The sequence below is a fragment of the Cavenderia fasciculata genome (assembly GCF_000203815.1).
Source record: "Cavenderia fasciculata unplaced genomic scaffold Scf_EUAJFUG02HR96I-5, whole genome shotgun sequence".
In the NCBI taxonomy this organism is placed as follows: Eukaryota; Evosea; class Eumycetozoa; order Acytosteliales; family Cavenderiaceae; genus Cavenderia; species Cavenderia fasciculata.
The window spans coordinates 1,185,276-1,211,063 of NW_004457624.1; the positions used below are offsets into that span (position 1 = coordinate 1,185,276).

Below are 25,788 nucleotides of genomic sequence, written 5' to 3' on the forward strand. Positions count from 1 at the left end.
TTGTATAGGATATCCTAATCCTGGTAAAACATTTAATTATAATGACCGATTATCTATCTATCTATCAATCAATCTTTACATTAAAACAATAATGAATGTATTATTAATATTTGTTAATATGGATATGTTGGAGTAGTTGTAAACGATGAGTAAACTAAACGATTGAATATTCACCCCCCTCGATGATACAGTCATGCGTTCTTCTCGTTTGTTCCTATCCCCACCCAATCAACACAACAACAAAAAAAAAAGATGGAATCTTCATTCCAACAAACTTGCAAGAAGATAGATGTACATAATTTAATTTAATGTTATTATTTAATTCACTATAATCAAAAAAGAGAGAGAAGAGAAGAGAAGTGAGAGTTGGTTTAGTTTGTGAGGATTTTGTTTGTTTGTTCAAAGAGAGTAGAGCAAATTTAAAAAAGAAATAGAAATAAAATAATATCTAATAAATTTAATAATAAAATTGTAGACAAAGAAGAAACTGACCAAACCAACAACAACAACAACAACAACAACAACAACAACAACAACAAGAGTTTAAATACAAATAAAAATAAAAAAGAGTAAGTTGAAATATAAAGCTGATGAGAAGAGAAGGGAACATACTTTAATACCATCGGCTACTCGATTTATTCGATAGATTTTATTCCCATAATTGACGACACTTCCTCAATTTCAATTTATTATTGATTACTATACTGTCACTAGTTTCTTTTTTATTAACTCTAAAAAACAACCTCTCTCCTCTCTACATAATATATTATCATCATCAACAATAGATAGATAGATAGTTTGTTGTACTACACACTTCTCTATTACATTTACCTTTTTGCTTTTGACAACATATCATATCTCTCTCTGCACCCAGGAGGATTATGTTTGTCTTTGTAGTATTGTATGGATAGAAAAAGACGTAAATCAACATTAACAGCAGCATCATCACAGCAGCAGCAGCAAAGCTCGAGTAGTAGTAGTAATAATAACAGTACTTCTCCCCGTGGTGATACAACAACAGCCTCCTCATCTTTGACGACACCAGTAACATCTCCTGTCAAACAACCATTTGTTTCAATCATTAAAACTAGATCACAAATAGCTGCTGAACAAGCTCGACTAGATAGTAGTAGCAATAATAATAATAATAAAACACCAAAGAGAAAACAACCAGAATCATCATCAACCAGTACAACATCAACTACATCGACTCCATCATCGACTCCATCCCGTTCATTCCTAAGTCGTAAAAAGTAAGATATACATCAAATCAAAAGGGTTGGTTCACATTGCATTAAACTAATCGGTTCACATTACATTACATGTAATCGATGATTGATTGATTAAATCCCATTTATTTGCAACCCGGCTACTCCCATATTAATCAAATTTTCCATTTTTTTCTCTCATCTTCATCCACCATCATCACCCCAATATTTATATTAATATTGTTCACCACTACCACTACCACTTATTCTATTCTTGCTCTACTCTACTCTAGGTCAAATTTAAAAGTTGAAGTTGTACAAGTAGAAGAAGAAGAAGAAGAAGAAGAGGAAGAAGAAGAAGAAAAGGTAGAAAAAGTAGTAAAGAAACCAAAGACAACAACAACAAAGAAAGTAACACCAAAAAAGAAAGCAACACCTAAAAAGAAACAACAACAGACACCAAAGAAGAAAAAGAAAACAACAATGTCTTCGGTTAGTAGTAAAAAGTCTGCTACATCTTCTGATGAAGACACTGATCTAAAGGATGTTGTAGAGTCAACTGAAGAGTCGCCGATCCAAGACGACGATGAAGATGAAGACGAGGAAACCACAACGACTACCACCACGACTACGATCAACAATAGTAATAATAATAATAATTCGTCATCGGTACCAGCAGCCGACCAAAATACATTGCAGGGGTTGATGAGAGGGTTGACTGGAGCATTCTTTAATGAACTGGGAATGAGAACATCGGCGGGTGGAGGTAATCCAGCAGCTACCAATGCGGCGACAGGCCTATTAAATACACTCATCGAGGGTAGATCGCGACTCAAACAAATACTGGCTGGATTGAAATCAGACGACGAAAGCGAACAGATGGAATCGTTGATAGAGTTGTGCGAGCTACTCTCAATCGCCACTGAAGACACGATGGTAGGGTTCCCAAGCGACTCTTTTTCACAGGCACTCATCAACCTACTCAACATGGAGCATAACCCCGACATGATGTTGTTGGCGTGTCGTGCCATGTCCAACATGCTCGAAGCTCTCCCTGGATCGGTCTCTTCGGTGGTCAGTCACGGTGCTGTACCCGTCTTGTGTGCCAAACTACTCTCTATCGAATACATTGATCTCGCCGAACAGTCACTCCAGACACTCGAAAAAATATCGCTCGAGCAACCTACAGCAGTACTTCGTTCCGGTGGTCTCATGGCCGTCCTCTCTTATCTCGATTTCTTTTCAACCGGTGTTCAAAGAATGGCAGTTTCAACTGCCGCCAATATTTGTCGTCAAGTTCCTCAAGATTGTTTCGAAACAATTAAAGACGCCATTCCAATTTTATCTAATCTTTTAGCTTATACTGATCAAAAAGGTAAACAAAAAGTTAAAGAAAAAGAAAAAGAATCAATATATATATTAACTTTTCCTTCTTTTAGTTGTTGAATTATCATGTTTATGTTTTTCAAGATTGGTTGAAGCATTTTATGATAATCCACAGAAATTACAATCATTGACAAGTGATGGATTACTTGGACATTTGGTACATATTATATCATCGATGAATAATACTACGGTTGCATTATCACCAGCCACCTATTCGCAAGTCATTAGAATCATGTCCAATATTTGTCATGGTTTGCCATCATCTTCGCTCATCTTGCTCCAAGAGGGTATTATTGAAACCATTCAAACCATTTTGATAGGCAATACAAACGACTCTACTCTTTCTCGTTCGAGTCAACAATGCTACGAGATACTATCACTCATCAACGAATTGCTCCCTCCACTTCCACAAGAGTTTAGTTCTCTTGCCCCCCCTTCACGTTCACTTCGCAAGGTGAAAAAGGAAGGAACCAGTAGCGCGGAAACCCAAGACTCTCGTATCATCATGTACACTGAACATCCAGACCTTCTCATTACCTTTGGTCAAGGTCTATTTGTCATTCTTGTAGATATGTTTACTTCTACCGTCAACCCTTCTATTCGTTATCGTTGTCTTGGTTCTATTTGTAAAATTTTATACTTTTCAACTTCTGATATGATTAGAGATTTATTAAAGGTAAAAAAAAAACAAAAAAAAAAGTAAAGAATAAGAATATTTTATTAACTTTTATTTAGAATTTTGGATTTTCAAGTTTCTTGGCAGGATTATTAGGTAGTAGAGATATGACTATAGTTTCAACTGCTTTAAAGATTTCAGAGATGATGATGGAAAAGTTACCATCAATCTTTGATCGATATTTCAAGAGAGAAGGTGTATTGTACGAGATTGATAGATTATCAAAATTGGAACCACTTATTACTGCGTCACCACCAAAGGATGAAGATGATGATCTTAATTTATCCTCTTCCTCACCACCAACAACAGTGCATACTCCAACCAAATCACATTCATCACCCATTTCTATACCAATGTCTACACCACCACGTAATATTCCTCCACCTTTGGCCAGTTCACCATTTGGCAGTAATCAATTCTTTGTTGGATCACCTGCAAGTCTTCCACCTGGAACTCCGATGTCTCAAAATCTATCTGGTTCTGTTCCAACCACTCCATCATCTCCTCCAAACCCATTACAAACTTCAACCACTTCAACTACTACAACCACCACCACCACCACCACCACCAATGCAGCAGCTGCAGCAGCTGCCCCAGCTGATGAATTGAAATCTGCAGTTTGTAAAGAAGCAAGAAGATTTAAAGAAAAATATTTCCTTAAACAAGTATGAAAGAAAATGACAAAAATAAGAATAATCTATCATTCTCTCTAACACAAGTCTTTTATTTTTTTTAGTTATCACATGATAGTTTAGCAACTGATGAATTAAAATCATTAAAAGTATTAAGCGAAAAATTAAATAGATGTTATAATGATGTAGGAGTCGATGTTTTACAAGAGATTAGTTCAACATTGACTACTAGCGAAGGTGTATCAGCATTTGAATTTTTGCACAGTGGATTGGTATCGAGCATCCTATCCTATTTGACTAGGGGAGATGTTAGTAAACATGCCGAGTGTTTTAGCAAGGTCTTTTTGTCACCAATCAAAAACAACAACAATATCTCTCAACAAATATTGTCGTCGTCGCCAGCCAAACAACTTTCGTCATCGTTGACGATGAGTCGTGGTATGGACCAGCCGGTAGTGTTGTTGACTATGCTCGTCGGTAAACTTCACGATGCATTGACCAAGGTTGAGAGATTCTCAATCAATATCAACGAGGTTGGTGGAACTAGCAGTGGACTCAAATATCTCGCACAACCATTCAAGTTAAAGTTGGTCAAGGATTGTGATGATGACTCGTTAAAAGACTATTCGTCCAATGTCGTCTTGATTGAGCCTTTGGCCACTATCGTTGCGATTGAAGAGTTTTTGACATCGCGTGTCATCACCAAGCCAACTGCCGCTGCCGCCGTACCAGCTGCAAGTAAATCAGTGGTTGCACCCACACCAGCAAGTATCAAGGAAAAGAGTGGTGGAGATGATGATATGGACGAAGACGAGGATGAATACCATGACGATTATGAAGACGATGAATTATTGCAAAACAACGATGATCAAGGAGCCAATGAAAACGAATCAGATGTCCATGATGTAAAGATTAATGAATTGAATACTTCTGGAACTATTCCAACTCCTCCAACTGCTACTGCCACCACCACTTCAACTTCGACTACTAGTACAACCTCGACTACTAGTACAACATCGACTGCTTCACCTCCATCGGCTAGTACAACTTCTACTTCTACATCTACGACCACTACTTCTTCACCATTATCAACTACACCACCACAAACAAGATTAAATCAATCCACCTCATCAACTTCTACACCACCACAACCACAACAACCAAAGATTGCTATTTTTGCTGATGGTCAAAGATTATTACCTACTGTAACCATTTTCCAAGCTGTACAAAAGTTGGTCAAAGCAAACCAAAATAATATTTTGACAAACAATAACAATAATAATAATAACAATAGTGAACAATCAAATGAAAATATGGTCCCAACAAGTAGATTGTGGGAAGGAACTCATTCATTGAAATATAGATTCCTTACTCAAAGTGAATTAGAACAACCAACAAGTCAACAATCTTTAGTTTCAACTACAAAACCAAAAAGTATGTAAAATCTTTATATATTTATTTATTTTATTTATTAATTTTTTTTCCTTTTTTTTTTAGTTTCAGGATTAGGAGAATCAAATTTAGTTTCATTTTTAGAGGAAGGACATATATTCCCACTTTCTTCTAGTGATACAACCTATGAAATCATATCACTGATTAGAGTATTATTCAAACTGTGTTATGAAAATGATGGTGGTTTCTATATAGGAAGCAGTTATGTAGCACAATCTGAATTTATTTCACAGAAACTGACAGCCAAGGTTATGCGTCAACTTCAAGATCCCTTGGCATTGTGTAGTGGAGCTCTTCCAGATTGGTGCAAGCAATTGCTTACCTATTGTCCATTCCTCTTCCCATTTGAATGTCGAAGACTCTTTTTCTACTCTACTTCATTTGGCATTGCAAGAGCTCTTTCTACACTCCAACAACGACAAGATCTCATTCGTCAGACTGGAGCAGACTCTACATCTAGCAGCAACAACAACAACAATAACCGTGGTGAGGTTCGTGTAGGAAGAATTCAACGTCAAAAGGTTAGAATCTACCGTAACCGTATCTTAGAGTCTGCATTCAAGGTGATGGAATTGTACGGAAAATCAAAGTCTATCCTAGAAGTGGAATACTTTGGTGAGGTTGGTACTGGTTTGGGTCCTACTTTGGAATTCTTTACTTTGGTTTCAAGAGAAGTTCAAAGAAAGGATTTAGATCTTTGGTATATTGATGATTTAATAACAACTGATAATGATCAAGATATGAAAGATGTCAAACAAAAAGATCAAAATAATAATAATAATAATCAAAATAATAATACGACTCCTACTACTACTACTACGAATTATGTTTATACAGCTGGAGGATTATTCCCAAAACCAGTTAGACCTGGTACCATTACCAAAAAGGTACTTGATTATTTCAAGTTTTTGGGAATGTTTGTTGCCAAGGCATTCTTTGATCAACGTCTTGTTGATATTCCATTCTCCAAGCCATTCTACAAGTATCTTATCAATGGAGACTTTGAATTTGACGATCTTAGAAACATTGCACCATCATTTGCCAACTCTATTCGTAGTTTGTATGCTTTGGTATTAAAGATCAAGGAGATTCGCGAATCAGCATCGTTGGACGACACTCAAAAGAATAATGAAATCCAAGCACTCAGAATCGGAGGTGCTCGTGTTGAAGATCTCTGCTTGGACTTTGTCCTTCCAGGCTACCCAGACTGGGAACTCAAACCAGGTGGTTCCAAGATTAGCATCACATTGGACAACTTGGGAGAGTACATCAACCTCATCTTGACCAATTTCTTGTACAGTGGTGTATGTCAACAAATCGATGCATTCAAGGAAGGATTCAACCAAATCTTCCCAATCTCTAGTTTGGGATCTTTTTCAATTCACGAAATTGAATCCTTGTTGTGTGGTTCATTGGCTGGCTCTGATGGTGATTGGACTGTTGAATCGTTGATGGAAAGCACCAAATGCGATCACGGTTTCACCAACACAAGTGAACCAGTCCAAAACTTTTTCAAGATCATGTCTGAATTCAACGAAGATGAGAGAAAGCAGTTCCTTCTCTTTATCACTGGTAGTCCGCACCTCCCCATCCAAGGATTCAAGGGTCTCAATCCTCGTCTCACCATTGTAAAGAAACATCATAATCCTCCATACCAACCAGACGACTTTTTGCTTAGTGTAATGTCTTGTACCAATTATATCAAATTACCCCACTATTCATCAAAAGATATTATGAAACAAAAACTTTTATATGCAATGAAAGAAGGTCAATCTTCTTTCCATTTATCTTAATCTTAAAAAACAAAAACAAATCAAAAACAACAGAAAAATCCCCCTTTTTTTTAATATATATACAAAATAAAAATAAATAATAATAATAACATTGTTTTCCAAAAAAATAAAATCTAATATAGAGAGAGCTATCATCGAGAAAAACACCAATATAATGAGCCATAAGTATTTGAAACGATTTGAGTAATTCCATAAACATGATTGTTTTTGACAAACATAAGTTGTCTATTTGTGTGGTGGTCGAATAGGAGTCTATAAAAGAAAAGATGGTTAAATATTTAAAAAAATGATTAAATGGATATTTTAAATTATCAATTCATTTTGCATACCTTTAATATCATTGCCATTATTGATTTAATAAATTCTTTTTTTTCGATTGGATTTAGATCTAAACCCTCTTTGCAATAAAAATGGTCTAATAATCCTATTTCTTTTGCTCTTTTGTGTTTGAATTTATCAAGTGAATTGATGAGATGATCATTGTTGTCGTAGTTTTTAAAGGAATAAGGTCCTCCCAACTGTCGAGATGGACTAAAATTAATAATAATAATCAATTCTAAAAGGTTTTATCTTACGGAATAAGGTTTGTATAAAGATTGATGAGCTCAAAGTTTTCATCAGATACAGAAACATTATTTATATTCAAGTATGTTAAACACTCTTCTTTGGTGAAGCCATCATTAAATTCAAAAACAGGACAATATCCTTTCAGAGCCGATTTGAGAAAATAGTGGTTATTTGCAGATGATGAAGAAGAAACTGCAACCAACAGGCCATATGTTTCCATAGCTCCACCAAGATAGCCTTCAATGATGCAATAAGGTGACTCTGATCTTTGTGATTCCGTCAGCCCATTGTATTGATCAAAGAACCAACACACTTGATACCCCTTTTCAGACCACGATTTAAATGCATCCGAAATGAGGTATTTCAATGGACCAAGCGATTGTGGAATTGTCTGGTTACGTAAAAATTGAGAGAATGTAACCAAGTCTTCTTCATCTTGGACAAATGAGACAGCATTAACCATTGAAGATATCAAGAATGTATAGGCATTTATTGATCTTGCCCATCCCAGGCAATCAGGGATATAGACGACGATGTTTTTGGGATTCAGTCGTAGCCTATACACCACTTGATAGATTGAATGTGATTTCCCGAATCCTTGTGGACCTTGTATATACACTTCTCTTTTTCGATCTCTGAAAGAAGAACAAATAAAGTCTTCTAGCTTTTTTGATATGTCTCTAATTACAATCTTGACTTGCTTGTCATTTTGGAATGCAAATCTATCACCTTGGATAGACTTTGAAAAAGAGTCTTCAGGGATAGAGTATACTCCCTCCAAACTATTAAAGTCTCCAATAAACCTTTGCTTCTTTATAACTTTAACTATTTCCAAGTCTGATAAACAAGAATGAAAGCATAAAGAAACAAAGAATGATTAGAGATTAATAACTCTTAAACTCTGTTATGTTGCTTACACTGTTGGTCTGGTTGATTTCTAAGTTTAACAGTTATAGATCTTTTGTGCCAAGTCCAATAAGACATCGCCATCTTGTGTATGATTGTATAATTCAATGGGTTGTTTGGGGATACCCAGCTGGGTATCATCTCTAATTGGTTTGACGAGGTCAAAGTTGTATTTTATACCAACGAAATTGATTTTTGCATAATTCTCTCCAAAGTATATATAACCTTTAAAGTCTCGTAGTTTGTTGGTAGTCATGATGTTTTATCTCTACACAAATTGTATGAGAATATGAAGAAATTTTTTTTATACTCTAGGACTCTTTTCTCTTCATTTAATTCCAAATTAATGAATGACTCTATTATTTAGTCATCTTTATTTGAAATGGTAGTAGATATTTCTTGATTGTTGGTATTGGTAGTATTAATACATTCAATCATATCATTTTCTAATGCTGTTAGTTCATATGAACCCTCCTCGTCATCTTCCTCTTCCTCTTTACTAAAATCTTCTTCTTCTTGTGATCTTGAATTACTATCATCCTTGACAACATTTTTTACCATTGTATCAATTGCTGCCAATGGAGAATATACTTCTGGTATTCTTAAATCAAAAGCTCTAAATTTACCAACATTTGATAAATGTTCATTCTCTAAACGGAAAACTATAGAAAGAAACAAAAACAAATTGAATTAATTAATATTTAAATCAATTTTATCTATCTGTATTACTTACAATTCCATTGAAATCTTCTAGTAACTTCTAAAATGGAAGTAATTAAAACAATTAATTCCTTTTGTCTTGAAGAATAAGATTCAAAAGATAAATTGACAGCCCATGAAACTCTCATGATGATATTTGATACAATGGCAAAATAGTAGATTGATTTTGGTCTGTACAATAGATGATCCCTAAGTAAAAAGTTTCTACTATTTGTTTGTAAAATACCCCAATCCATTAAAAAGTCCCATGAACAACTAATCAATGTACTTATTGATGCTATTATTAACCATAATACTATTAATGTAATTTGTCCTCCTTGACCTAAAAATAGAAATAAATAATAAATAGTAAATTACTATTGGTTAGTGATTTGGATGATAATAATTATTTGTTGTTGTCGACATACTAATATTTTTAGTAAAAGCCGCATGAGCCAAGGCAGAAGCTATAGTTGATAGAATAGACATTGCATATTTACAAAAATTCATCATATGAATATTTTGTTTACTATCACGATAACGACGAACTGATTGAAGAGCTCTGAGGAGTGGAGGAACAGATACTAGAATGGGACGACAGTATGGATTGATTGCCCAACACTTGCCATCATGAGTCCAAAGGTCATAGACAAAATAACAGACAATGTATTGAAGATCACTTAGGACAACTGCCAAACTAGTAAGTTGATCACCAAAGAAGAAATCCTTGAATTTGACTGCCAAAAAGGGAGCCGAGAAAATTCTACCAAAAGTGTGAATAAGCCAATATCTACTTGATCGATTCATAATATTTAAAGGACAAACCAATGTTACAAGAATTGACATGATAAGAATAAATGGGAATATAATCGGTATATACCCATCAATATGTGTACTTAGATAAACATAAAGATATAATCCAACTGACCACATAAAACTTAATACACTTGCCAACTATAGAAAAATAAATTAAAATTAATTAAAATATTCAAATATTATTTCTATTTCTATTTTACATACCAATAATATATGATAATGATTTGTATGAGTTCTAGGATCCCAACCAAGAATAAAAACATGATTAATTTTTTTAATCGAACATATATACATTAATATTCCAAAATACCAAACCATTATAATCTAAATTAAATTATAATAATATTAATAAATATGATATTATTTTTACTTTTTGTTACATACAGGTAAAGCTAAAGCTCTAAATAAAATAAACATTGAAAGAAAATCTATAGGATAAGGTTCATCAAAATAAAAGATTGAAACACTTCCAATCATATACCGAACACAAAATATAAACAACATTAATGCACCTCCAGACAGCAACCCAGTGAAAAAAATAATCCTCGGTGGTGCATGATAATTTAATTGAACCCTTAATTTTCCCATTGCATCTCTTCTATTTCCTGGTTTAAAACAATCTGTATATAATTTCTAGAAATAAAAAGTAAATAATAAATCATTCTATAATTGTTTGTTTTGTTTCTAATTTACCTCTATATCATGTTCAATTGCTTGTAAAATTTTTGAAGTTACAAAATATTGTGAATTTACATTTGCCATGGCTTCACCACTTTTCGATTGTTGTAATACCTTGTCATATTTTTTAAATATTTTTCTAAATGCCGTATGATTGAGAATAACATATTCCTTGAGTACTTCAATTTCACGATAAATCTCTTCCAATGCTCTTTTGAGTGCTCGTTTGACTTTGGTGTATTTGACTTTTGGCCAATAGGTTTCAGCCTTTGATGCATGGGCCAATGCCTTTTGTGCCATGTTTTGTGGTGCTGATGACTCTGCTAATGGTGATTGGTGGTTTTCTGGATCGTATGCTGGTAGTGTATACCCTGCTGGTGTACTACCAGGTGAATCAGTAACATTGCCACCATTGCTGCCAAGTTGATTTTGTGATGGTGATCGACTCAATCTATGTGATCTTCTAAATAGGTGAAGATTGAATTTCTTGTTATTCTCTTCTCTAGTGTCATTGATAGCGTGCATCGTAGGTGAAGGTACTAGGTTTGGTGTGGTTGACATACTACCACTCAATCCAGACCCATCCTTTGGTTTTTTCTTTTTCGATGCCAACATGCCTTGATCCTTGAGAGACATTAATTTCTGTTTGATACTTTCAAACTGTCGATAAAACTCTTGTTCTCTTTCCTTGTAAAATGTATTAACCTTTTCAAACTCTTCCAATACCATTTGATCGAATTTACTTTGTTCTCTTTCTTGATTGGCTCCTGCTTTGGTTGGAGCAGGTTTCTTGTTTCCTCCATTTAACTGGTTCATAGCAATAAGGTTAGGATCTTGTCCCGCTTCATTATCTTCTTCTCCTCCACCATTATTATTATTATTATTTTCAATTATTGTTGGTTTACCATTATTGTTATTATTATTATTACCACCTCTAATGGATGTTAATGATAATGTTCTTCTTGCTGCATTTGCTTGATTTGAATCCTCTAAATAATTAATTATTAATATTAATATATTATTTTATTCCACAAACATCAACATTATTATATATATTTATATATATATACCCAAGATAGCACGTTTAATTGCTTTAATTTGTTTCTTGAATAATTTGTAATAGACATATTTCTTTCTCCATTCACTTACTTGGTGTCTCTCCAAGTATTTACCAAATTTCATTTTCTCTTTCTTTCTTTGTTTCTTTCTCTAAACTACTACTACTACTACTGACTAACCTATCTTATTCTCTAGGTACCTATACTCCATCAGTTTTATAAAGTCTAAACTGAAATTGAATGACTACTCTATTGCTGCTTTAATTATTTGTTGTAACTAAACTACTACTGATGAATGACTGACTGAAACGAGTGATTGTGTGTGTGAAAGAGAGAGAATCAGGTGATATTATGATAGACAAAGCTCTGTCTCTAAACGAATACTGTGTGTTATTAATAGACTCTTTCGAAAAAAATAAGAAAACAAGAGGTTGACCACACTTTTCACACACGCATAAAGATAACTAACAAACAAACAATGTGATAAACGTTGATGATTAACTAACTATATAAATAAATAAATAAAATATATTATAAAACACTGGTTTGAAATGAAACAATTCTCTTTTCAGGCGGGTAATAAACTCAAATTAATACCTTCATAAAAAAAATTGCATTCTGGGCGATGTGACCTGCACAGAAGTGTCCTCACCTCATTTTTCGATTACTTTTACCGCCACTGCCATTGTGTGACCTTCTCGGTTCATGTAAGTTTTTGGGTTTGATTTCCGATCGAATTGATCCTATCACCAAATCAAACCTTTGGAAATCTATTTCCACCCATGTCTCGAAACCTCAAATTATGGTGGGTGGTTCGAAAATTAATTTGTTTGTTTGGCTCTGTGTTTGTTTTCGTCTTTCGATCAGTCACAATTTCGTTTCATTTCATTTCATCGTTTGATACATTTCAATGTTCATTTCATTGTCATTATCAGTAGTCTATAGTCGTTATAATGCGAAGATCTATATTATCTGATTCAGACATTAAACAGAGATGTGATAAACTACCTGTTCAATGTGTAGTTCATTCTGGTGATTGTATGTAATATATATATATCGATGGATAGTGTGATACTGATACATTTGTTGTTTATTCTCTAGATCTAGAAGAGATAATATTAGATCCTTTATCTAAATTGACATCTGATATTGCAATTGGTTTGAATGATACGTTGACGAATAATAAGAATGAAGAAGATCTAAGTATCTATATGTCACCTACAAAGAAATCAAATACAAGTAATAATAATAGTCCATTATCACCAACAAGACCAAATGGAGGATTAGGTGTTACATTACAATCTTCATCTTCATCACCTTTAAAATCATTGGGTTCTTCAATCAACCAAATCACATCTTCACCCAATAATAGTGGCAGTAATAGCAATAATATATTATCATCATCACTATCGAATGATTATTATTGTATAGATTGTAAGAAAGGATTTCAATCTGAACAAACTTGGAACACTCATATTGGTAGTACAAAACATATTAATCAAGTTAAAGAAAATAAGAAAAAGTCTACGTCGAATGTATCATCTCCAACATCTACTTCTAAAACAACATCAACAACAAATAAGAAAAATGAAGAAAAGGCCAATAAGGGAGGAAAAACAAAACAGTCAAAAGATACACCCGATGATAATAATACAGCAGCTGTATTATCACCAACATCATCAACATTTATAAAAAAACAATTAGAATTGATGGCAAATGTACCTGGTAAACCATTGCTGACTTGCAAGAATATGTTTCAAGCAGCTAAAAATTATTCTCAATTTCATATGATCAATGATTGTTCAAAATCATTATTGGCAATATTAGATGTATTAAAAGTGCAACAACAAAAATCATCATCAAATGGGATTATACAACCATTGACAAAAAATAATAATAATGTTGGATCATGGAATGAAGATTTTAGTTCAATTGAATTAATGTTACCATTGGATTTGAAAATAGATATATGGACAAAGATTGGATTAGAAACTAAAACTTATTTATATCTGGCAAGATTAACAAGACTTTTTGATAGAAAATTAACTGAAACTTTTATATCAAAATGTTTATCTTCTTCATCACTATTGGATAAATCTTTAATCACAAATATTGAAAGAGATGGTTCTTATAGAGTAAGTAGAGAAATTAATTAATTAATCAACTTTTAAATTTATTAATCTTTTTTTTTTTTTTTTTGTTGTTTGTAGTTATTTATTATTGATCCAAGTATGGTTATTAATAGATTAACAAAAATTGTAGAAAATTCTATTCATTCTAAAAATCAACAACAACAACAAACCAATCCTCCTCCTCTTCATCCTCAACAAGAAGAACAAAAACCATTATATGAAGAATATTTAAATATGATTGACGAAATGGCTGGTATATTATCATTTGATAAATGTCATCCATTATCATTGTTTTATTATTATCTTTCCATTTCAATTTCATTATCTTTTCAATTGTAAGTATAATAGTTATTAGTCAATTATTAATATATTAATTTATTTTTTTAATTTTCTATAGAAATGAAAGAGTATTAAGAACAATTCAAAGATGTATTAGATTATTTGTTGGAATGGATTATGATTATTTAGTTTCTGATTTTTATCTAAGATATTATCAATTAACTGGACAAGATGATTTATCAATACTTTGTGATAGTTTGAGATATTCAGTACAAGCAAATGATTCTAATCGTTTGAATACTCTTTTAAAATTGTACCAAACAAATCATAAAAACTATCATTTGCAATCATATTGCGATAAATCCATAGAACAACAAACACAAATATTAATTTTAAAGTGTTGTTTGTCAGTTCAAAAAAGTAATAGTTTGGAAATGGAAGAAACAAGAGATCAATTTGAACATATTCTCTCAACTGATAGAGATTCTCTAAACTTTTTTTCTCTTTGTTTTGAAAAATCATTATAACCATCAAAAAATTGGAATTTAATAAATAATTTGGATTAGTTTTGTTTTATTTCTTTATTTTAAATATTATTATTATTTTATACATTATTATTTGTTTGTTTGTTTGTTAATTTTGTTTTTTAATTCTTTTTTTAGAAACAAAAAGAATCTAATAAAATACAACAACAACTTGCAAGAGCTCTACATGAAAAACCAACTTGAGACATGTCGAGGAGACGGTTGTGAGAGATGACGGCAGCGATGGAAAAGAGTAATTTGGTTGCAAAGTGACAACAACATTCAATGGTTGTCATGAGTTGATCACTAAGTTCTTCAGAGAGGTTGTTGGCAGATGGATCATTTTGGAATTCCAATAGAATCGATCTGATAGAATTTACATCTTGAGCAATGAGTTGAGCGGGGATGACCATTTGAACATCACGTTCCACTGAACTGTATATAGAGAGGGAATGAATTGATTTTTGGATACTGGCTAATAGTGGGAGCACAACTCCTTCGCATGGCATACCCGATGAAGTGTGTGACCCAACATTGGATTTGTAGAAATCAATCGTTCCTCTGAGTTGTCTGCTTGCACCGTCTATAATCTCCTTTTCAGTTTCTGGTTCTAAATGACCGGATACCTTGGATGGTACCATGGCTGTGGTGGTTGATTTGACCGATGCCAATTGCTCGGCAATGATTCGACCGAGACTGATGAGGTTCTCGGCCGACTTTTCCATGACCGATGCACCCGAGCTGGTGGATGTGGTAGCGCAGTCTTCATCAATTGACAAATGGTCGTTACCACGCGACGAGTCGACTACACTGAGCACCATAAACGACTTGAATGTCTTGGCAACGATCAAACACGAGTCGCTGAGGCGTTTGGCCAGTTCAGGGGACCGACACACAAACACACGTGTGCCAACCAGTTTTTGTAGCTTGGCAATGCTTGTCAAGACACCCGGGGGAATAGGTGTGTTGTGTGTGACCGAGTTCATCGCCATTCTACATGACAGTGCACACTCGGCAATACCAGTGTTGATCTGCTCCTGTGTCGACTCGTTCCAACAGTGAAACAGCCAAATCAACGCACCTACCAGCGCAGCGACCAGACGAATCAACTCACTGTGTTCAATTCGACTAAACAGACGTAGTTTAATACCGTCCTTTACCGATTTGACACGTTCATGAATGGCAGTGACTGCATCTTGGTTTCGAGTAGTATCCATAAACGCGGTTGTCTCACGATCACCAATCAACGCCAAAAAGTGTACCAACACATTACCACATTCATCAATCGCCTTTGTAATATCATCATATCGCACCTTGTCCGAGCAAAGAGCTACAATCGACAGTTTGTACGTAACCTCTAACCACAACATATTTGCATCCTTTACACCTGAAAAGTCTTCAGATGGAAAGATACTACGTGGCACCACATCCAATACCACTGCACGTTGATACGTATTACCAGAAGTAGTAGTAATAGGACGGTTGGGAACTGTAGTGATGATAGTTGTTTGTGGTTTCATTGATGGTGGTGATATAGGTGTTATATTGGTTCCTTGGTGATTAGGATCCAATGTATTTGGTTGTACAGGTTGAACAGGTACTATACTCGGTGCTTGATTATTACTAGACACTGTAATAGAGTTTAATGATCCAGCCAAATTATTTACAGAATTATTATTATTGGTGATTGTTGGGGGAGGAGGGTTTGAAGATACCATTGTTGGACGTTTAATTGCTAATCTTGATTGTAATGCTTCTTTATATTTAACTTGGAATCGCTTTGGTAATGCTTCAACTATTCTCTCTGGTGTCTTTCTATCCTTTGCATCAATATTGTAATCTGCACCTTTAATAATCAATTGTATTGCCAAATCCTCTTGTTTCTCATTTGTTGATATCTTTCTTAATGACATTATCAATGGCTAAACAAACAATAATAAAACGATAGTTAGTATATCTATCTATCCTATCTCTTTATCTCTTATAATATAATACATACAGTATCACCTTTTGGATCTTTCAAGTTTATATTTGCACCATTTTCAATCAAGTAGGTCATAATCTCTAATTGATCTCCATCTATTGAATGATGTAATGCTGTCTTGTTCTCTGTAATAGACAAATGATAATGATATTGTTAGTACAAGATCAATCTATCAATCAATCATCTGATCTATCTTATCTTTCATACCTTTATCCAAAGTATCAACCTTTACAACTGAAGGGATATACTTTTTAATCTTTTTAATGTCTCCTTTTCTAGCTGCTCTCCAAACATCTTTTGCCATGATTACGACTGACCTATGATGATGATTAATATATATATATAAAAAGAAACTGTGAATGATGATAATATTTTCAAACTTTGGTAACACCCCTCCTCATTTCATTTCATTTCCAAAGACGCCCAGTTTGTTTTTTATTTGAATTCAACTTTGTAGGATCTACACACCATCGATGTCAAAGTGATCCACGGACTAGATTTTAAAGTCGTTTGTAAGATAAAATACATATGTACTATTTGGTTGTTCTTGTAACTTTTGCAAAGTGAAGTGAAGAACACCACAGCTGCAAAGGGACAGATCCTGGTGGTTTATTTTTTTTTATAATAATTTATTTATTGACGATCGTTTTGATGGTGACAACTTAAACGCCAAGAGTAATCATTTAATTGAACAGAGAGGTCAACAACACAGCAACATGATTTAATCATTTAACAATGTACAGTAATAATAATAATAATAATAATAATGATAATGATAATGATAATGATAGTAATACTACAATAGATTTAAATTATAGTAGTAATAGTAATGGATCATCATCGACTGCAACCACATACAAAAGAGCATCTGTTTTAAACAATGAAGACAATAACGATACAACTACAACGAATCTAATAGATACAACACTTTTACCTTTAATATTGACAAATAATAACCTTCATAGAGATACAATATCAGTGATCGATTCTACAACACATAAATATGTACATGCAAACAATCAGGTGTGTTGTTGTTCAGATATCGAAGCATTCTTGGAGTTGATGAATAATGATAATCCATACATCTTGTCTGGTTTTAGAGAACATACTTCAAAATCTTATAAAGAATGTTTAAAAAGTATATTTATTTTACATAATGATACTTGTAAGTGAAAAGGAAAAGAATACATATGACTTGTATATATATATTAATGAATTTATTTTTTGATTTACTCTCTCTAGTAAATATATGGACACATTTAATACCATCAATTATATATTTTATATTATTTATCAATCGATTATTAAACGATGAATCATCTAGAACGATTCAACAATCCAATTACCATTTCAATATTTGTATATTTCTATTGAGTTGCTCCATCTGTTTTATGGTGTCTGCAATCTACCATACTTTGCGATCTCATTCGGTCGCTATATTTAAGCTCACATTAATGATGGACGTATTGGGTATAGCATTATCAATCATTGCATCGGTCAACTTTATGATTGGAAGTGAATTGGTTTGTTTTCCAAAGGTTCGCCAATTCTTTCTATTTTCTTTTTTCTTTTTAATTGCTACTGCACTTTCTCTTTTACCTAAAATTGTATGTTAAATTAATCTATTATATATATATATATATATATATATACTAACATTTACATTTACTTTTCCATTTCCATTTTAGATGAGAGAAAAAAAGTTTTCATTACGTACTTTTATATTATCGGTACTTGCAAGTCAAGGTTTGGTTGCTCATTTATTAAGATATTATTTGGATCAAACATTACAATTACAAGTTTTGCAAAGGATTATTCTAGCATATACATTTCTTACTTTGGCACTAGTTGTTAGGAAATTCAAGATTCCTGAACAATTACGTCCTGGTAAATTTGATATTTGGGTAAGAGACAAAGAGAGAGAGAGAGAGATTAGTTTGCCAAACACAAGTTATAAATGATTAATTTTTTTTATTTATTTAATTCTATTTATATTTAGTTTTCAAGTCATCAGATATTTCATGTATTGGTCGTGATTGGAACTTATTTTATTTACCATGCATATGAAAATGGATTAATGACTTGTCAAGGTTCAGATCATAAATAATAATATTAATATATGCACACCCTTTTTTTTTTTAATCAATCTACCAACTTTTTGTTTAAATTATTTGATTAAAAAAGAGAATTTATTTTATTTATTTAAAACATTATTATTATTATTATTATTATTATTTAGGTTAGGTTAGAATGGATGGAATGGTTATTCATCAACACTGTAACGATCCTCTGAATTGAGACGGGCGTTGGAACCAGATGGTTTTTTTGCTGCAGGTTTCTTGGATGCAGGGACCTTTGTTTTAGTTGGTTTAGGGTTAGAGGTGGTAACAGTGGTTGAGTTTAAAACTTTGCAAGAAAAACCATCATTCATCGTTGGTTTGGTGGTGGTGGTGGTGGTGGTGGTGTGATCTTCATCTCCAACAGTATAATTGTCATGTGGGATGTTCTTTTCCTCGTGACGAGGGTCATGGCCATGACAAACATCAGACTCCTTCTTCTCATCATCGATATCCATTCCATCTTCAACTTCTGCTGGTTTATCAAATGTTGACCAATTTTCATTGGTGGAATGTTTAGAGCTAGGTGTAGCCATTGTTGAATCCTTCTTGGTGTCGAATCCAAAATGATTACTATTATTATTATCACAGAAATCACCATTGGTTTTAGATGTTGTTGTTGTTGTTGGTTCTTGTTCGGGGATAGATGATGAACTTTTTTTTTTCATTGATCCATTTTTTGATTCATCAATTTTAGGTTGAATATTATTATTATTATTATTATTATTATTATTATTATTATTATTATTATTATTATCTATATTTATATTGTTGTTATTATTATTATTATTATTATTATTATTATTATTATTCTTTGGACAATGTACATTTACCAAATCAATTAAATTTGAAGGACTGATTTTTTGATTAAAAGATACTTCTTCGATACTCTCACCCAAGAAAACCAAAGCTTTTGTTACTTGAATCTTATCCTTGACAGTAACCATTTTAGGAATAACACATATATCTAGATATCCTTTCTCCAAAGGATCTGGACTTGGAAAAGTAGAATGACAATCCTTGTTGAATGATTCACAAGGGTTGAGATTATAGATAAACTCTACAGATGGTTGAGTCAATATAATTCTCCATGATAATTTACAACACCCATCTACAAGTGAATTAATATCATCCCTTAAAATAAAGAAAGTTAAATTTGAAATAGTTAATATTAATTCAAAAATAGGTATTTATAATTTGATTAATATAGTCTACATACGATGATATTAATTGATGTAGATTACTAAATTCTTGATAAACTTGTTGAAAGGGGATGATTGATTTTAAATCCATTGAACCAATATTTTCAAAATAGGTGTTTTCCATATTTTGTTTTCCTTGGGGTGTCATGCTTAGAGTAAGAGTAGAGAGTGGACCTAGAATGGTTTGTTTACAAATTTCATAACAACCTTGGAAGATTTGTTGGACTATAAAGGCAACGGTTCTATCATCGATTGTCATTGGAATGACATTCATAAAGGGTGCAATGGTTTGATCGATGAAAATTAGATAGTTTTCTGCAAACTTGTCCAACATTGGTCGCTTGGTTGACAATATGGAAGCTTGACTATTGTTTTGACGGAATTCAGTGGCCATTTGTTCATTGGCATTGGCACGACTAGACTGAATATTCGATTGCAAGTCATTGATGGCTCTAGACTTTTCTTCGATGGTTTCAAAGTATTGATCAGATAGATTCTTGTAAGAGTTTAGTGATTCACGAAGTTCTGCAATTTGACGGTTGAGATCGTCGATCCTGTTGATTTGTACAGTGTTGGTTTGTTTGAGTTGGATATTGGCATTTTTGAGTTGTTCGGTTAGTTGTGTCCATTCACGAATAGATGTCTTGTATTTTTCCATAGTGGCATTCATCTTTTTGATTTCTGTGTCCCTTGTAGAGATTTGATCCAAACTTTTTTGATTCATACCACTCCATTCCCTGATTTCATCATTCTTTACCTTTGAAAGATTATTGTACTTGTCGTTTGCTTGTCTGAGTTGAAACTCTTTGTCTTTGGTGAGACTATCGATAGTGTTGGACATTTGGAGGTTGTTTTTGGTGAGATTATCGATAGTGTTGGACATTTGGATGTTATCTTTGGTGAGACTATAGATAGTGTTGTCCTTATGGATGATTTCATTGTTCATGCTCTGTGCAAAATGTTGAAGATTATTTTGGTGTTTAATACAACCCTGACATTGTTGTACTTCAGTCATAAAAGTGGCAGGTGGTAAATGTTGATTCTGTTGACTTTGAATATTCATATTGTTGGAATACACGCCATTATTTTGTTTAAATTGGTTATTGACATAATTTGGATTATTAAATTGACCATTATTATTATTATTATTAATATGAATAATATTATTATTATTATCTAAAAGAAGATTACGATTATTATTAAGTGGGTAGACTTGTGGAGGAGGATTGGTAACTTGAAATGAGGTCATCATTAACAAATTTACATCGGTATGAGGATTGCCATGATGAACTTGATCTCCTTCTCTTTGATGGGTTTTGTAGAACTCTTTGTCGGCTTCCTCTTGCAATTTGCGATGTCGATCTCTCTGAAGCTCCTGTTCTTTCTCTGCTGCTCCCTTGTTTCTTTTGTTTGGTGATACAAGTTCTTTACCTTTTTCATACAGTTTATCGAACATCTTTAACTTTTTTTAGTTCGAACTTCTTATTATGTATATAATTATAACAACAATAACAACAATAATGTCTTGTTGAAAATGAAGGTGTTATCGATTTAGAAACGTTCTAAATTAAATTTGATTCTTTAAGATTTCTCTCTGTCTCGGGTATCAAAAATCCAAGATCAAAGAAGCCCCATTAATCACATGGCAGCTCAGAGGTGTACATAAACCCAAAAATTTAATTCACATCTTAAGTTAGAATTAAAATTTCAAGTTGTTTACTGTTGTTATTTATTTAAAATAGTATTAGTAGTAGTACAGACAGATACAGTGCACATACACACATACATTAACATAAGTACTTCTGTTAAACAAATAATTAGAGACTTGTATAATTATATATATAATAGTATTTTTTAAATTTTCTTTTTTGTAAACAAAAAAAAATGGTCATTCCCGCACACAAAAAAGCAGCAGTAGCTATCGACTTTGGTACTAGTTGTAGTGGTTATGCCTCTGCATTTATTACCAATAGTGATAATGTAGATATCTATGCACATGACTCTTGGGCTGGAGGAGGCTCTATCAACTCAAAGACAGTAACTGTAATCTCACTAGACCAACACGGAAGACTATCAAAGTTTGGTTATGATGCTCGTGAAGATCATGATAATGCTATCTTTTCAAACTTTAAGATGGTGCTCTTTGACTCGGTGTCGAGAGAAAAGACAATGGTCAAGGCTGATAATTGTGATCAAACTGCATCGGTCGAATGGCTCATCACAGAGACACTCCAATTCTTTAAACAAACAAGTTTAGAAAAACTAAACAGTGGTAGTATGAACAAGATCCATCAAAGAGATGTACTATGGGTCATCACAGTACCTGCCATTTGGGATGATGCAGCTAAACAAATCATGCGTCAGTGTGCTATCAGTGCTGGTCTATGTACTATTGCTGATGATAAAGGTATGAACATGCCAAACAATTATTTATTGTAGTAATCTTTTATTAATTTCATTATTTCTTTCTTTTTTCTATTTTTCTATTAGAATCATTATTACTTGCATATGAACCAGAGAGTGGAGCTATGGATTGTATATTTGAAAAAACAAACAATTATTATGTAGAGGTTGGTCAAACTCTTCTTGTTTTTGATCTTGGTGGAGGTACTGCTGATTTTACTGGTATGTAAACAAACAAAAATATAGAATTGTACACTTTGTAGATTAGTTTGACTAATTGATATATATTTCCTTTTTTCTTTTATTTTAATTTAGCATATAGACAATTAGCAGATGGAAAGATTGAAAGTATTGTTATACCATTTGGTGGTAACTTTGGATCAACTTATTGTAACCAAAACTTTAAGGCATTCTTGTTGGATTTGTTTGATGGTGCACTCTCACAAGACATGATTAATAGTTCTGATTTCATGGCATTGATGGATAGATTTGAAATTGTAAAGAAATCAATGTGCGAGTCACATTGTAATGATGGCAAACCAAGAAACATTGCATTTAATCCAAGAGTGTTTGATAAGAATATCGATTGGTTACTCCAACAAATTGAAAAGTATAATCGTGTACATGGAGCCAAGATTCAATACAACCGATCTGGTCATCTCTCTATCCCATTGGACACGTTTATGAAGTTCCTCTCCCCACTATTCAATAGTATTATCAATTGTGTAAAGTATCATATGAACACCAACCCTGCCATTCGCAACCCAAATTTTATCTTTATGATTGGTGGTTTTAGTGAAAACTATTTCCTTCAAGAATTGGTAAAGAGAGAGTTTGCTCCTACTGGTGCCAATGTAATCATTCCAACACGTCCATCATTGTGTGTTGCCAAGGGTGCATGTAGATTCGGTCTCCGTCCATCGGTTGTTGCCAAACGTATTGTCCAAAAATCATATGCTCTCGAGGTTGACGGTCTCATCACTGCCGACACTCCACACACTGGTAGAAAACCATTTATGATCGCTGGTAAACAATATGCCAAGAATGTGTGTGATGTGTTTGTCAAGGCTGGTGAATCTCTTGGTATGAATGAAAGTAGAACCAAGACTTTTGTACCGACTAGAGCCGATCAACAGGTTGTAGAATTAGCCATATTTACATCTCACCTTACCGAGATGAAATATACAACCGATCATGCAATATCTTTTGCTGGTGACCTAACTCTAGCCATTCCACCAGGTGACACATTGGAAGATAGAAAGGTCGAGGTGACATTAGAGTTTGGTGCCACTGAAGTATTTGTTACAGCTCGTCATGTAAAGACTGGTGTCAAAGTCAACTCTTCCATTAAATTTGCAATGAACAAGGAAGAGGTTGATAGAAGAAACAAGATCCGTCTTGAAAAGACTAAACCACCATCGGTACAGCTTTGCATTTGCATGGATATTACTGGATCGATGCAATCATGGATCGATGAATCCAAAAACAAGATGGTTCAACTAGCAAAAGGCCTTTCAAATGCCTACACTGATATCCAATTTGAAGCTTCGTTTGTTGGTTATCGTGACCACACTGATCCCATTCGATTTGAAAACATTGCATTTTCATCAAACATGGAGGTTCTCGAACAAGGTTTGGCAAAAATCGTTGCAAATGGAGGTGGGGATATTCCAGAAGACGTACACGGTGGATTCCAACAAGTATTATCTCAAGAATGGAAGAATGATCACACCAAAGTGTGTATACATGTTGCCGACGCCCCCTGTCACGGTACAAAGTATCACGATCTCGGGGCCGCCTCCGACACTCTTCCACATGGAGATACATCGGGTCATCCAGAAGAACAAGTCAAAACCATGAAGAATAGAGGAATCGATTATTATTTCATCAAAATTAGTCCCCACACTGATAGAATGATTGAGGAGTTTAGAAAGACCTATGATACTCCGCAGAAAAAGATTCAAGTTGCCAATCTAGGTTCAGATGTTACTCAATTAATTCCATCTTTGGTATCATTTGTTTCAAATTCAATTACTAAATGTTAAATAAAAAACAAATCATGTATATTTATTACAATCACTTTTAATTTATGGACTCTGTAGTTTAGTGGACAATGTAAGTTTACCAAATCATCCAATTTGAGGAATAACACATAGGTCAACAAATCCATTTTTCAATGGTTCCAGGTTGGACATGTCAATTTGATTGTCCTTGAATGATTCACAAAATGGGTTGAATTCCAATTTAGTAGTTTCAAGAAAAGAGGACTACATATTATTTATTGTTGTTGGTTATTATTTATGTACAAGATATACTTTGAATTTTGGTTCTAAGGTACTTTTGCCCAATCATCTAATATTATTGTTGGGCCCATTTAGAATATTCTAATTATTATTATCTTTATTAATATTATTATGATTTTTTTTTACTTTGATTATTATTTGGACAATGTAGATTTACTAAATCTATCAAATTTGAAGGACTGATTTTTTGATTTAATTCTTGTAAGAGTTTAGTGATGCACGAAGTTCTGCAATTTGACGGTTGAGATCGTCGATCCTTTTGGTTTGTACAGTGTTGGTTTGTTTGAGTTGGATATTGGCATTTTTGAGTTGTTCGGTTTGTTGTATCCATTCACCAATAGATGTCTTGTATTTTTCCATAGAGACATTCATCTTTTTGATTTCTGTATCCCTTGCAGAGATTTGGGCCAAATGTTTTTGATTCATACCACTCCATTCCCTGATTTCATCATACTTCACCTTTGAAAGATTATTATACTTGTCGTTTGCTTGTCTGAGTTGAAACTCTTTGTCTTTGTTGAGACTATCAATAGTGTTGGACATTTGGAGGTTGTCTTTGGTGAGAAAATCGATAGTGTTGGACATTTGGAGGTTTTCTTTGGTGAGACTATTGATAGTGTTGGACATTTTGATTTTGTCTTTGTTGAGACTATCAATAGTGTTGGACATTTTGATTTTGTCTTTGGTGAAACTATCGATAGTGTTGGACATTTGGAGGTTTTCTTTGGTGAGAAAATCGATAGTGTCGGATATTTGGATTAAGTATGTTTGTTCATTAGAGGAAAAAGGTTGTTTTACAAAGCGAATTGGAGATAGGATAGCATCAATGTTAGGATTAATTGACAAAAATTTATCAATCACTAAAAGATAAGACTAAAATGGTATGATCATATTAATGTTTGTATCATTTTATACATGTGGACATCTGACTGACTGGCTAACATACCCTTGGTATTTGAATAAATTTTTCGAT

At 33.4% G+C, this 25,788-nt stretch overlaps 10 protein-coding genes across 10 annotated transcripts; 4 read left to right on the forward strand and 6 right to left on the reverse strand.

The window, feature by feature from the left end:
- Window positions 1-252: 252 nt before the first annotated feature.
- Window positions 253-7,147, forward strand: DFA_11466 (ubiquitin-protein ligase domain-containing protein; the record flags this gene model as incomplete). Its single annotated transcript, XM_004350359.1, has 7 exons — window positions 253-291; window positions 898-1,253; window positions 1,502-2,583; window positions 2,648-3,270; window positions 3,330-3,935; window positions 4,007-5,336; window positions 5,400-7,147. 7 exons carry the CDS (start codon window positions 253-255, stop codon window positions 7,145-7,147), a joined length of 5,784 nt encoding a protein of 1,927 aa, XP_004350409.1.
- A 225-nt stretch (window positions 7,148-7,372) lies between these two features.
- Window positions 7,373-8,761, reverse strand: DFA_11467 (uncharacterized protein; the record flags this gene model as incomplete). The annotated part of the gene is made up of 4 exons (XM_004350360.1): window positions 7,373-7,399; window positions 7,477-7,678; window positions 7,723-8,551; window positions 8,632-8,761. 4 exons carry the CDS (start codon window positions 8,759-8,761, stop codon window positions 7,373-7,375), a joined length of 1,188 nt encoding a protein of 395 aa, XP_004350410.1.
- A 222-nt stretch (window positions 8,762-8,983) lies between these two features.
- Window positions 8,984-11,995, reverse strand: xpr1 (SPX domain-containing protein; the record flags this gene model as incomplete). The annotated part of the gene is made up of 7 exons (XM_004350361.1): window positions 8,984-9,282; window positions 9,354-9,662; window positions 9,748-10,273; window positions 10,340-10,459; window positions 10,520-10,768; window positions 10,829-11,802; window positions 11,884-11,995. The coding sequence occupies 7 exons, from the start codon at window positions 11,993-11,995 to the stop codon at window positions 8,984-8,986; spliced, it is 2,589 nt and encodes an 862-aa protein (XP_004350411.1).
- A 225-nt stretch (window positions 11,996-12,220) lies between these two features.
- DFA_11469 (uncharacterized protein) lies at window positions 12,221-12,376 on the reverse strand (the record flags this gene model as incomplete). Its single annotated transcript, XM_004350362.1, has 2 exons — window positions 12,221-12,274; window positions 12,341-12,376. Coding segments are annotated over 2 exons (90 nt in total), but the record flags the coding sequence as incomplete, so codon positions are not given.
- A 487-nt stretch (window positions 12,377-12,863) lies between these two features.
- On the forward strand, window positions 12,864-14,809 carry DFA_11470 (uncharacterized protein; the record flags this gene model as incomplete). Its single annotated transcript, XM_004350363.1, has 4 exons — window positions 12,864-12,909; window positions 12,973-14,006; window positions 14,082-14,338; window positions 14,401-14,809. Coding segments are annotated over 4 exons (1,746 nt in total), but the record flags the coding sequence as incomplete, so codon positions are not given.
- A 131-nt stretch (window positions 14,810-14,940) lies between these two features.
- Window positions 14,941-17,094, reverse strand: DFA_11471 (uncharacterized protein; the record flags this gene model as incomplete). The annotated part of the gene is made up of 4 exons (XM_004350364.1): window positions 14,941-15,522; window positions 15,892-16,728; window positions 16,806-16,915; window positions 16,998-17,094. 4 exons carry the CDS (start codon window positions 17,092-17,094, stop codon window positions 14,941-14,943), a joined length of 1,626 nt encoding a protein of 541 aa, XP_004350414.1.
- Window positions 17,095-17,525: 431 nt separating this feature from the next.
- Window positions 17,526-18,897, forward strand: DFA_11472 (Hly-III related family protein; the record flags this gene model as incomplete). Its single annotated transcript, XM_004350365.1, has 4 exons — window positions 17,526-17,928; window positions 18,033-18,313; window positions 18,479-18,694; window positions 18,790-18,897. 4 exons carry the CDS (start codon window positions 17,526-17,528, stop codon window positions 18,895-18,897), a joined length of 1,008 nt encoding a protein of 335 aa, XP_004350415.1.
- Window positions 18,898-19,053: 156 nt separating this feature from the next.
- Window positions 19,054-21,565, reverse strand: DFA_11473 (uncharacterized protein; the record flags this gene model as incomplete). The annotated part of the gene is made up of 2 exons (XM_004350366.1): window positions 19,054-20,041; window positions 20,127-21,565. 2 exons carry the CDS (start codon window positions 21,563-21,565, stop codon window positions 19,054-19,056), a joined length of 2,427 nt encoding a protein of 808 aa, XP_004350416.1.
- A 428-nt stretch (window positions 21,566-21,993) lies between these two features.
- On the forward strand, window positions 21,994-24,557 carry DFA_11474 (uncharacterized protein; the record flags this gene model as incomplete). The annotated part of the gene is made up of 3 exons (XM_004350367.1): window positions 21,994-22,516; window positions 22,600-22,734; window positions 22,828-24,557. 3 exons carry the CDS (start codon window positions 21,994-21,996, stop codon window positions 24,555-24,557), a joined length of 2,388 nt encoding a protein of 795 aa, XP_004350417.1.
- A 450-nt stretch (window positions 24,558-25,007) lies between these two features.
- On the reverse strand, window positions 25,008-25,484 carry DFA_11475 (uncharacterized protein; the record flags this gene model as incomplete). The annotated part of the gene is made up of 1 exon (XM_004350368.1): window positions 25,008-25,484. One exon carries the CDS (start codon window positions 25,482-25,484, stop codon window positions 25,008-25,010), a length of 477 nt encoding a protein of 158 aa, XP_004350418.1.
- Between the last annotated feature and the right edge of the window lie 304 nt (window positions 25,485-25,788).